Genomic DNA, 13,362 nt, shown 5'->3' with positions numbered 1-13,362 from the left:
CCTACAATCTGTAGCCTACTCTCTTTTCCTCCGTTATCCCAGCAGCCTCCAAAAAGTGTTCTCATCTGCTGTACTTGTACAAAATATTTAGCATCATCTCACATAACCTGAAATCATGTAGAAAGTATTGTTCAATAAAGATAAATCGTAAGGTAATCTGCAGAGAACAACGAATCTCTTCAAAGAGCAAAATACAAGTGGAAGGACTTTACACGAGTTTTTACCCCTTTACCCCTGTGTAAATCATACCATTGATGAATTGCTAAAACTGAGGTGTAAAAATATAGTCAACCTAACACGACATGCAGTAAGGCAGGGTCCTTCAGAGATCAGCATTATGGAAATTTAATTAAGATTTACTGCTGTTACAGCATCAGACCAAAATACCTTCAGAACTTAATACACACAATCCTTCTCCAGGACAAAAATATCAGAACTCGCTCTAAGTTGTATTTCAAAAGAATTACACACAGGCATCAAGTCAAGTTTTTGTGCAGGCCTGAGTCAGACTGTTATTTTTCTCAGAATCAGATATAAACACCTTCATACTTACTAAGTATGTTTGTTTCTTTATATGCTACTAGAATACAGATGTTATATGATCTACGTGGCTTCTTTGCCCATGTTGGAGCAGCTTTACTTTTCAAACAAAGCACTGCAGCGCATCTTTTCTCAATCTCTTTCTAGTGCCCCATAAGCACAGTTTATTTAACAAATATAAATACTATGAAAATTTATTATGAATATGTATTTTTATTCCACAGTCAACAGGATCTTGATCAGCTGAATTAAAAAACAGATCAAAAACACTATGAAGAAAAGAGTCCCTGTATAATATTTCAATTAAAAAATCTGAATTTAGCTTTTATACTTGGTTATTTTACGCCTATTAGCGTTTATGAAGCACCTTAAAAACGAAAGCACATATTATTTACTGCTTCACATAAAATCTTCTAACGAGTCCCAGTTACACAGCTTTATCCGTAGACACATGCTGCCTTTTTATATACGCTAAACACAACTCTGTACATAGTGACTCCAATTTTACTTTTAGTAAGTTTATTTTTAATAATTATTAAGTATCCTTACACAACAAGTTATTCTGAGTTTGAAAGAATGACATGAACCACATTTTTTTTTCCATACTTACACCACCAACACAGAATTAAGTACTAGAATTAGTCTACAGAATTAACTATGTGCAACTGAATGCAATCCTTCCTTTCAGCCCCAGAGATTTTCTATGCGTATATATATATTAATCACCTTCTGTAATCCAGTAATCTCAGATTCATCTTTATTAATAGTATCCCTTAACTTGCTGACGGTTTCTATTAGTTTCTGTAGATGCTCACGATTATATTCCAGCTGAACACTTAGTCGTGTCTTCTGATTTTCAAACTCCAACCTGGTGAAGGAACAGTATTTCAAGCCAACACTTAGAAGTAGATTAGTAACCATGACTTGATGCTATTAGTAGATAGATTTTAAATTTTTTCCTCTATCTCTCTCTCTTTTTCCTACTAGATCACATGAACTTACTTATATTTCCATCATTGATTCCACTATACCAAATCCTATGGATATACTGGAACTTACAAAAATACAGTAGTAATTCTCCAACACGTATGTTATCAAAGATACAAAGTGGTCAAATATTTGTTGTACTGTGACATGCACTTGTCTGAGTGGAATACCAGCCGAAGGTTGTCTGAGAAAATTAAGATGCCATTTTCCTTAGTAGTACATTTCTGTATCAAGTCACTGCATCTTACATTCAGTCATCCTTTAAGATTTATGACCACGAGTAAGCCTTCATATCACCCTGAACTGCCACTTCTCATGTGAATTTAAGAAAACTACTATTTACTTTATTTTTCTGCAACAGTACAACCAAAATAACACATTTTATCTTCAAGTTTGTTGCAAAATGTCACTGGCTGTACTGTCTAATAAATCCAAAACACAGCTGTGCAACTGCTAACTAATTATTGCAATGGTAATATAACATTTTCCATTTTTTTTTTTGTTTTTATGCTATGACAGTTACTCATCTACATGCCCAACTCACATGCTACACTGTTTTCATATTTTAATTACAAATACCACCTTCTCTTATCAATCTCTTCTTGTTTTTTCACATGTTCTTGTTCGTACACGCGTATATTTTCAATGCCAATTTCTTCACAGAATTCTTGGAAAACAGCATCTTCTGCCTTTGAATAAATGGAAAAGGAGCAAAGAAATGCTTATGCTATTTTGCAAATCACAGAATTAAAATGCTTAGATGATCATCTCATGTTACAGGCTAGGCTTTCAAAGGAAACAAGCTCAGTAAGGAGAAAGAATCTGTACTTGACATTTTCAAATAAGAGCTTCAGCACAAATGCTGAATATAAAGTGTATGACCTGCAAAATGTAACTTTCACCCAAACTCTTCCTGCCAGCACCTGGTCATTATAAATGCAATTCAAATTATTACAGTATAAGCAGCCTCCCTAGTTTTGTCCGTGGTTTCCACTCACCTTAAGAAGAGAAATAGTAGAGAAGACACTAATGAGCTACATTAAGCTTCTTGATGTAGCTCCATTCATTTTAATCCTTTCAATAAATAGCCATAAATATAAATTGCTACATCTCATTTACAACAGAGCCACAGCAAAAAAAGTAAAAAAAGAATGCAACAGTGTCTGATTTCCTAACTATACAGTGTACAGTTAGCAGTAAAAACAATGGACTGAACAAAACAAAAACAACTTCACAAAGTAAAAACCAAGTTTGTATACATTGTTTCGGTTGGTCTGTAGGCCAACCTACAGACACGTTTAACCTGATACCAAATGCTATATCCAATCAAGTTATACTATTCTTAGGAAACTGATGGCCAGCCTTTCTTGTTTTGCTGTTGTTTTTTGTTTCCCCCCACTACAAAGAAAATTATCTGGATATAGGATTCTTATGGCCAAAACTCTAATGACTTTCTCAGTGCCTGCAGATGATTCACATCTGCACTCCCCCACATCTGTACCACAAGCAAGAAAGACAACGCGTAGTATTTTTGGTTTCTCTTCACATACAAAATTTCACTCATAAATTAATTCAAGAAAGTTCCTTGCTTCCAACCCTCTCATCAGTCTGAATTACTGTACACCTCAAATAACTCCAGACAGTGATTATAAATGGCCTACAGATCTACATTTACCTAAGTATTTAGGCACAGGGCTTTGAATTTTCCTGTTAAAACTGCAGCATCACTCTTTGGCAGTCTCTACCAGATTCCCTATTGTTTGGCAAAAGTAATGAGAAAGGTGGATTCCAAAAAGAAGTAGGGAATGATGTATTTTTTTCTGAGAAGGGACAGATTTGCCAGAATTCTAGTAGAATACAGTATGAAACTGCTTTTGTTGTCAGATTAGGCTTTAATATTATTCACCTCACTGAATTCCTGCATTCTTTCATAGTAACAGAACTTTTGAATGTCAGCTGTCTGTATGAACTGTTCTGGGGACTGCCTGAAGAGAATGATAGGGAACTGGGTTATGAGGTGGCAGAACAGTCTACAGAAAAGACAGTCTGGAAATCTAACCTGCTAGATCGTGTAACATCTTAGAAAACTTTTCCTGTTTCTGATAAAAAGTGCAAAAGAGCAGGCTTTCATGTAGAAGTTACCAGGCAGAAAATCAAAGAATTGCTTAGATTGGAAGGGATCAAAGCTCACTAAGCTCATAATTCCATGCTACAGGCAGCACTGCCACTAGACAAACTGCCCAGAGTCTCACCCATGCTGACCTTAAATGCCTCCAGGGATGGAGCATCCATAACTTCTCTGGGCAGCCTGTTCCTGTCCTGACTAGGACGGAAGGACCTACCTCATTAATCTGCTTCTGTAATTCTTCCAGTTTTAGGTTTCTTTGTACTACTCCTTCCTTTATCATATCATGCTGAGACTCAGTATTTACCAGTTCACTTTCCAGCTTTGATTTTTCCTAGATAGAAGAGAAAAAAATAGTAACTTTTCTTAACGAGATGGTCAGCTTTCTAGAAACTAACACATTTCTGAGCCAGGTTAACTGTTTTTCTGATTAAAAATACTAAATGTTATTTACCCACACATTGCTGATTGACCTGCAGTAGCAACAGTCTTAGTAAATAGTAAAACAAGTGACATAAGCACAATTTATAAGCACGGTTTGAGTTGTAGAAGTTTGAAGATTACTAAATGATAGACCAAGCTTAGCAGAAATTCAAATTAACTTTAGATCTAATTTTAAGAAAAATAATTTCAATTGTTTTTAACTAAAAAAAAAAAAAGTTTTAGTAATTCTTCAGTCATAACTGCTGTATGTAAAACAAATCAAAGTAAAAAGCCTCTATAAGGAATTCGTATTTACTTCACTGGTAATTACAGCTCAGGTAAAATAAAAACAGAGTGATTAAGCATGAAAATTATAAAGTCTTAGTACTACACCATATAGAGATTAGGAAGATGTTTCTTTTTAATAAGATCTAGTTCACTCTGTGAATATTTAAGTCGTGTCTGAGTTCCACGGCACTGAGCTTGCAACTGTTTCAAATCAGCTTCCTTGCGTTTTATCTTCATTAAATCCTAGAAAAATATTAGAGTGGAAACAGAGAAAAAACATTTAAAGCAAACCCTTACTTATTTGGAAACTCCTTGTTTTTCAAATTTCATGCACTATTTAAGCCAACCTCAATGAGAAAGGCCGTGTTGAAGGAAAATGCTGATAGCACTGGTCATATTCAATAGTCATTCTGCACAGATTTATTTGTCAAAAAAAAGCATACATATACAAATTTCTACTCTCTCCTCAAGCAGTCCGAGATTACTAGATGTATGGCAAATTTTACATTGCCAGGTTTTGGACTGTGCAAACATTTTCATGTGGGTAGAATGTATTGACTTTTTTGCTAAAAGTCTTTGGGAACATAATTCCTTTCCCCTGGAGAACTATGTATTATGTTTGATTGGTTCTCTACCTCTGTGATATGCGAACCAACCCATGAGCCAGAGACAGGGACCTATACTACCTTACCAAAAACTAAGAGTATAAACAACTATTTTCTCCTCTTTGCTGCTTCCAGAAGTTTTGAGACTCATCTTTATCTCTCTCCCACAGCTAAGTTAAAGTAAATGCACCTTACTGCCTTTTGCAGTTAAGTACTTTTTTAAGAGGCCTACCTTCAACTCGGTAATCAATGTATCTCTTCTTTCTTTCATTTTATTTATTTCTTTATCATCCCAGCATCTAGCTTTAACTCTTAAATCACTAGATCCTCCAGAAATCACTCCAGATTTCAGAAATAATGTCCCATCAAGTGCCACTGTCTGCAAGTAAAAATTAAATTAAAATTTTTCTTTATACAAACCAGCCAAAGTATCCTGTGAAACAGGGCACCAAAATATGGTGGTTAAGCAGGTGACCAATGCATGTTAGTTGGGACTCCGTACTTCTACCTTGTTCCAAAATACGCTAACATGAAATACACAAAAAAAGCCTGCTGTTTCTTGGCACAAGTCACACTTTGGTATTATTACAACAGATCAAAAAGGGAAATGAAATGCTATCATTTCCTTGTGTTTAGGAAATTAATGAGAGATTTGTGTACATTGGCAATGAAGATTATAGCCAGGTCAGAAAAGCAAAACAAGCAAGGTGATAATGGAGAGGAGGAAATCTAGGCAGCTGGAAAAACAAACAGCTCATCTGTAAAAAGAAAACGTAAATTTTAGTAAAGAAAATGGAGTTTTGGGGGAGTTAACCTAATTTCAAGAGAACATGACTTCACATTCATCTTCAACTTAGAGCTGTTTCAATCACATTTTTAAAAGGTTTAGTAAGTGCGTAAAAGTGCTCTACTGACAACGAAAGAAGTAGAGAGATGGCTGAAAAGAAAAAATGGTACAAAAGGAGAAAGAAGCTGTCTCTTCAATTTATAGTCTGCAATTGCAACTGTCTAAAAAATAGAGATTATTAAAATAAATTTTGAAAGCACTTCTTCACGGAAAAGCTAGAAAGATGACGTTTTTATTTTTAAATTGGATGGTTTTAAGAATGATTATTCCTTTTTCCTCATCCTTCCTTTCAAAAGTAGACGACAATGTCAAGAAGTATGTCTGGATGCTAACATAATCTTTTCTAATTTATTTCCTTTTCCCAAGAAATCATTTATATGTACCATGCAGAGGAAAATGTAAGCATGTGAAATATCTGGTGCCTTATGTAGAAGGAGTTTGAACAGCAAGGTATCATTTTTGTGTTTTTCTGCAGTAGTTTGTGGGATGCTCATAGAAATATTATTTAAATGGCATCAAATGCATAACACGTGCAAACAAATTCACCCTCTTACCTTCAATCTCACTGGTCCATCAAATGCTATTTGTCTTGCTTCTTTAACTGTTTCACAGACCAAGCCGTTCCCACTCACAAACTGAATCACTTTTTTCAATGGAGCAAATGGAGTCTGCACAACATCCACAATCATTTTAGCTCCTTTTATCTCTCTTAACCTCTCATTGATGGGCTTGACCTTTAAAGCAAATATGTACTGCTTAAAATTCAAGTTGTAATAGCAAACCATATCCAAATTTCAGTGGTCTGGAAACAAGATGTACGAATCAAAAGAATGGGTATCAACTGCTACAAGACCAGAAACATCTGTTTTTCATGTTCTGTATGCAATACCAGTCCTGGGATTTGTGTCTCTTACTGTACATGAAGTGCACATACACTAGGACACGCATGAGAAATAAACAAGATGAGTTTAAGAGATCTGCTTGCAGTTGCAGGGCAACAATCCTGGGATCGTGTAGACATACTGAGATGGCTCACATGATTGGAGTGCTGCAATGGAAACATCATCTTTTGACGAAGGCCGGTTTGTGAACATGAGCTGGAGCTGCCCTGTATGCGAGGAAACAGCTGCACTGACAGAGCTCTGCTTGGTGAAATAAGAGATAGTTGGTAAGGAAAAAAAAAAAAAGGATGAGTTACACTATAGAGGGAGTCTGCAAAAGGACACTTCACCATGAAGGCAAAGTGGATTAAGCTTGTTATCTGCTCAAGGAATTACAGAAGAGGACATGACTAATTCAGGAGGTTCCTGAAGATCACTGACAACTTCTTCACACAAAGTGAGGAAGGAGCCTAAGAGGAGAGGAGCTCTGCTGGACCTCATACTCACCAACAAGGAGAGGTTCATTGGTGACCTGCAGATAGAAGGCAACCTTGGCTGCAATGATCAAGAATAAGATAGGGTAGCTCAGGAACCTGAGCGAACAGAGTAGGGCAAAAAGCAAGATCACGATGCTGGACTTCAACAAAGCTATTTTGGTCCCTTCAAAGATCTGCGTGGTAAAGTCCCAAGGGACAAGGCTCTGAATTGAAGAGTGGCCCAAGAATGCTAGTTTATATTCAAAGATCTCTCCTCCAGGAGTGGCCCATATCAACAAGCAGTAAGTCAAGAAAAAATGCCATGGAAAAACAAATCATTACTGATAAAAAGAAAAAAAAATATATTATTAATAATAATAATAATAATGAGAAAAAGAAAGCATACATGCGATGGAAGCTGGAAGGATGATCTGGCAGGAAAAGAGGCACTGGACAAGCATGCAGATATGTTGTTAAGAAAGGCAAAGTACAAATGGAATTGAATCTGGCAAGAGATGTCAGAAGAAGGGCTTCTGCCAGTACACATGACAAAAGAGGAGAGAAAGTGCAGCTGAATGCTGCATGAGACTTGGTACACAGGATATATCTAGACAGACCTTCAGGAATGCCACCAGAGGAGAAAGCAGGAGCAAGAAAAGATGTACTGCTATTTGAAGAAGATCAGGTCGAGCAATGCTAAAGCCATCTGGACATGCAGAAGGAATCTGGGAGCCCTGAGGGGGTGCACCCACAAATGCTGAGGGAGCTGGCTGATGTCACTGCAAGACCACTCTCACTAACCTTTTAACAGTCACTATTACTGGGACAAATGCCCACGAACTCAAGGAGAACAAACGTCACTCCAATCTTCCAGAAGGTGCAAGGAGAAGGACCCACAAAACTAGAGTCAGATCATCTGCACCTTAAACCCAGGGAAGGTGATCGATCTTGGAAACCATTTCCAAGTATATAAATCACAATGAAGTCATCAGGAATAGTCAGCGCAGACTTGCCAGGTTCACCACGTCTCACCAACCGGATAAACCTCCACAAATAAGTGACTTGCCTAGTGGATGAGGGGACAGCAGTGGATATTGTCTGTCTAGACTTTAGTAAGGCTTCTGACACTTTCTCCCATAAGATCCTCATAGATAAGCTGTTGATGTATGGGTAGGTTGAGCAGACAGCATGGTGTATTGAAAACTGGTTGAACTGCCAGGCCAGAGAGAGGTGATCAGCAGCACAAACTTCAGTTTCAGGCCAGTAACTAGGTATGTATCCCAGGAGTCAATACTGGGTCCTGTCCTGCTGAACATCTTCATTGACAATCAGGATTAGTCTGACGGGGGACAAGGGCACCTTCAGCAAGTTTGCAGATGGCACAGAACTTGGAGGAATGGCTGCCAGGCCAGATGGTCGTGCATCCCTTCAGATGGACCTAGATAGGCTGGAGAGCTGGTCGGTGAGAACTTCTCAGAATTCAACAAACCTAAGTACAAAGTTCTGTCCCTGGGGAGGAATTACACCACACTTCAGTACGCTCTGTGGGCTGACAACCAGAAAAGCAGCCTGGCAGAAAAGAACCAGTGTCCTGGTAGACACAAAGTTGAACATAAGTCAGTAATGTGCCCTAGGAGAGAGGAAGGTTAAAAGCATCTTAGGCTGAATTGGAAGCAATGTTGCCAGCAGGCTGAGGCAGGTGATCCTTCCCCCCTCTTCAGCACTGCTGAGGAGAAAACTGTCCAGGCCTAGGCTCTCCAGTAAGAGACACATGGAGGGGGAAGACTTGTGTGTACATGTATCTGAAGGGAAGGTATAAAGACTGCAGAATCGTGCTTTATTTTTTGTGGTGCCCAGCAACAAAACAAGAGGCAGCAGGCACAAACTGGAACACAGGAGGTTTCATCTGAACATGAGAAAACGTTTCTTTACTGTGTGTGTGACTAAGCAATGAACCAGACTGCCCAAAGAAACTGTGGAATCACCATGCTTGAAGATATTCAAAAATTACTTGGGCAACCTGATGTAGTTGGCCCTGCTTGAGCAGGGTGGTTGTACAAGATGACATCCAAATTTAACTGGTTTGTGATACTATTTCCACAGGCATAAAACATCTAAGTATATAGGAGAAGATAGCATGACATTTTTTGAGCTATCATGTTTGCTTTCCCTTAACACGTAAGCCCGTTTAATGAGCCAGCATTAAGATTTACAAGTGTATTAACTTGCTGATGACAGCAAAAATATACTTGCCTCAAGGTAATCCAAAGCAAGGAAAGTTTCAGGTTCAGCTCGTTCTTGTTTTAGGAACTGAATGCAATCTCTTGCTGTTTTTTCAGTGGCAACAACAATAGCAGTCACATATTTGCTGAATACTTTGGTAACAGCAAGCTGATATTTCTTATGAATAGGATGGCACAGATCAAGCAATCTTCCAAACTGAAAATAAAATATACAGAGAGAAATAGAAACTTAATTACAGATATCAAGAAGAATTTCTGCATGCAAGATCTTGAAGTAGCAGAAGTAAAATGTGTTACATGCCTATAATCTGTGCTTTCTTACAATGGGTCTATGACAGAAAAATAGAAATTGCAGCAATCACCAGATCAAACACTAAAGTATGCTTTCAAAATCTGAACAGATTTAATTTTTATCTAAGGTGACTGTTAATGTCTTACTTGGAATTATTAGCAAATACTTTTAGAAGTATGATATAATAACAATAGTAAAACTTGTTAAGCATCTTTGCAGAAATGAAACTACGTAGCATATAAGATCTTCGACTGATGATATGGTCCTAATTACAAGGGCTGCTCCAAAAGTAATGCCCCCTATTTTATTACAATACCCCACTACATCAGGGTGGATGCTGGCAGTAAAGGTTGAGCCTTCCTATCAATATTCCATTACGTTTTGTTGTCATGTGACAGATGGCAGCAAAGGGTCAGTCTGACAGAACAGTGTTTGACATAGAAGTGCGTATAGAGCAAAGGCGTGTTGCTGAATGCCTGCGTGTAGAAAAAGTTGCAACACTGACATTCGCTGAACCTTTATGGAGACCAAACAGTGGATGTGAGCCCAGTGAGGCAGTGTGTGGCTTGTTTCAGCAGTGGTAACAGTGACACGAAAGGCAAGTCGCATCCTGGATGTCTCTGCACAGGTGTCACACCATGAAATGAAGAGTGTCTCTATCAGCTCATTCAAGTGAATCCGATAACGGTGGTGACTTCATTGAAAACTAATTACTGTACCTGAGAATTTGTTCTATCAAATAATATTACTGTGCTCTTCATATCTGTTCTATGGAAATAAATAGGAGGCATTATTTTAGAGCAAGCTATGTAATTAGAGCAGTTCACTGGAAAATGAGAACAAGAAAGGCACTATTGCTTACTACTGCAGTTTTAACTGAAAAAAGAAGTATCTGCATCTATTAATAGCACGAAACCAGTTCAACCTGCTTTTCTTGTACTGAGTAATTCAAATAAGACTATTTTGCCTCATATTAAGACATGACCTCCACAAGCAAAATTAATTGCATGTGCATACTAATTCTGCAGTGTGACGGTAAATCTAAATCTCGGTAATCACTGACTGCTTGCTGCAGATGAAAGCAAATTAAACATGTAAGTATGATCAGATATCACTGTCATGCAATAAACAAATACCTACCACAAAAACAAGCCAGAAGTATTCTTTCAAGTTTTACAAATATATTCACTTTCACTGCCATTCAACAATAGCTTCCATCCATAATCCAATCCTAGAGTAACTTAATTTATTTGCTCTGTGTACTCCCTAGATGTCATTTGTTTTAATTTTGAAACTTTAGACACAGGTGACCTTTCTCTGAAAGACTGAAGCTATGCACTAGTACATATCCTGACCATTATAACTGCAGGTGGAATGCCCTGCTGTTAGGGAAATAAATATGGGCAGTCCAACCAAATCTTCAAAAAAATAGTAATATTTCCAATCCAGCGATGCAGGAATGATAAAAACTGTAATAAGCTGTGATATTCATTTTGTTAATCAGATCAATGAAAAGGCACTCACGCAGCAGGACTCACACTGCTGCATGGCTACTGCAGTACTACAAACGCTCACCAACTATTAAAAGTATCTTTGAACAGAAGTACAGAAACTTTAATATTTTAGATCTAAGCATTTAGAAGCAGTAAGCCATTACTACTTTTTACCAATGAATTCAACTGACACTAAAATTTCCACCCAGTTCTGACTTACTGGATTATAAGAAGATGAAATCTCAGGATTCTTTTACCCTGAGACTTTAATTTGGACTGTATCCAGTAATCTGCAATTAATTCATCAGAGCATAAGGAGCAGCTCAAAAGCAATGCTGCTACCTTACATGCTGGCGTTTCAACTTATCCACCTTTCATTTGTTTGAAACTATTCTATTTGCAGTTCCTGAAGGGAAATGATTGAGAGCACCCTCAACATCTGATCTCCTCTAGGCCAGCAAGAAACAGTCCAATTCTTCTCATGTAGGGTTTCAACACAAAAAGCTAGCAAAAACATACATGCAATCATACATTTGATTATTTTTTTTATACCTTATCACTATGAACTGAAAAACCTGTGAAGCAGAATCAAAAACCAAATTTATTTCTCTCTTCAAAAAACAAACACCACAGTTTGAGAAGGTTCCGACAAAGACAGAGAAGCAAAACACACCATTCTATGTTTTTATGCTAGCGTAAGAACCACAGGTGTCACCTTACAAGCATTATTTTCAAAACAGCATCCCTAGGCTGTATGTCTAAAATGAGAATGGATGAGGACATGCACACATAGATATACCTGGAGATGCAATTGATCAGATGTATTAAAGAGGTGGAAACAACTCGCAAGTAGTAATATCAGAAGGACTATCTTTAAAAGTGTCTATAAAATGGTTTAAATAAGTCATAAAACAATCTTGGTAAATATTTTGAGGTCTTAAGAAAATGCAGTATCGGCATCCACAAAACAGACAGTACCTTAAGAGTAATTTCAGTAAAATATGGTATATGCTAAGCAAATCATGTGGGAACATAAAAATCTCATGTTCCTGAGTATTCTTTTTGGGATAAGTGGTCTTATAGCTAACTTTCCCATTAATTTCTTCAAAATAAGCATGTTAAAAATATGTTCTGAAGTAGAAGAAAACAAATCCAAAAACTAAATAAATCACACTCCACAAGAAGTACACAAAATCAAAATTATTTTTGATGCAAGCAGTAGTCTGTATGCTCCTAGTTTCTAGCAGCCTTTCAATGTCTGAAGAGGGGCACACTCTTTAGCAGGGTCTGTTGTGATAAGAAAAGGGGAAACCTAAAGAGGGAAGATTTCAAACCTAGAGGGAAGATTTAGACTGGATATAAGGAAATATTTTTTTATGATAAGAGTAGCAAAGCACTGACACAGGTCATCCAGAGAAGTGGTGGAGGCTCCATCCTTGGAAACATTCATGGTCAGGCTGGACTGGGATCTAAGCAACCTGATGTGGCTATAGATGTCCCTGCAGGGAAGCAGGACTAGATGACCTTATAAAGTTCATTCCAACACAAATGATTCTATCATTGTATTTTGCTACGTGCACTTAAGCTCAAAATATCATACAGGACAGTCCAATTCACTCTAGCTGCTTATTCATGCTAAAGCAGAGCTCTCAGTTTGTAATACTGAAATAAGGCATTAAATGAAATCATTCAATTACCACAGAGTCTGGATACAGTCTTTTAAGGCTTTCAACAATCTCCGCTCTCATTTGCTGACGCTTTCCTTCATGGTAATCAATTCTGGCATTCTGTAGTTCACCAACTATTTTGTTCAATTCTTCGTTCACTTCAGCTATTCGTGTTGTTGAATTCTCCATTTCCTTAGCTAGCATTTCCTCCTTCTTTTTTTCTTCTGCCAGTGACTCACTTTGAACAGAAGCAAAAACAGTAAAGCAATTTACTTTTACAATTATACAAGCTTTCGGCTTATAAAATTGAAATCATTCTGTGGTCACAGATTATAAAAAAAAAAATTACTGGTGAAATGCACCACCCATATACCCTTACTGTGCTAACATCCACTGTTTGGTCTCCATAAACACTGCACAAACATCAGTGAATGTCAATGGGTGCAATTTTTTCAGCATGAAGGAATTCCAACTCCACACCTTAGTTTCGTACAC

General features: G+C 37.4%; 1 protein-coding gene across 1 annotated transcript in view; it reads right to left on the bottom strand.

The window, feature by feature from the left end:
• SMC1B (structural maintenance of chromosomes 1B) overlaps nt 1–13,362 on the bottom strand; it is a gene marked incomplete at both ends in the record, with an annotated part of 34,177 nt that overhangs the window by 9,668 nt on the left and 11,147 nt on the right. The window contains 8 exons of the mRNA XM_079549122.1: nt 1,267–1,408; nt 2,110–2,216; nt 3,870–3,986; nt 4,469–4,606; nt 5,201–5,347; nt 6,370–6,549; nt 9,426–9,611; nt 12,898–13,105. Of these exons, the coding sequence (XP_079405248.1) occupies nt 1,267–1,408; nt 2,110–2,216; nt 3,870–3,986; nt 4,469–4,606; nt 5,201–5,347; nt 6,370–6,549; nt 9,426–9,611; nt 12,898–13,105 (1,225 nt within the window). The remainder of the gene's footprint in view (nt 1–1,266; nt 1,409–2,109; nt 2,217–3,869; nt 3,987–4,468; nt 4,607–5,200; nt 5,348–6,369; nt 6,550–9,425; nt 9,612–12,897; nt 13,106–13,362) is intronic.

The sequence above is a fragment of the Tetrao urogallus genome, assembly GCF_951394365.1.
Source record: "Tetrao urogallus genome assembly, chromosome: 1".
Lineage (NCBI taxonomy): Eukaryota > Metazoa > Chordata > Aves > Galliformes > Phasianidae > Tetrao > Tetrao urogallus.
Note: the sequence above shows the minus strand (reverse complement) of the source record. Positions and strands in the feature narration are given on the sequence as shown.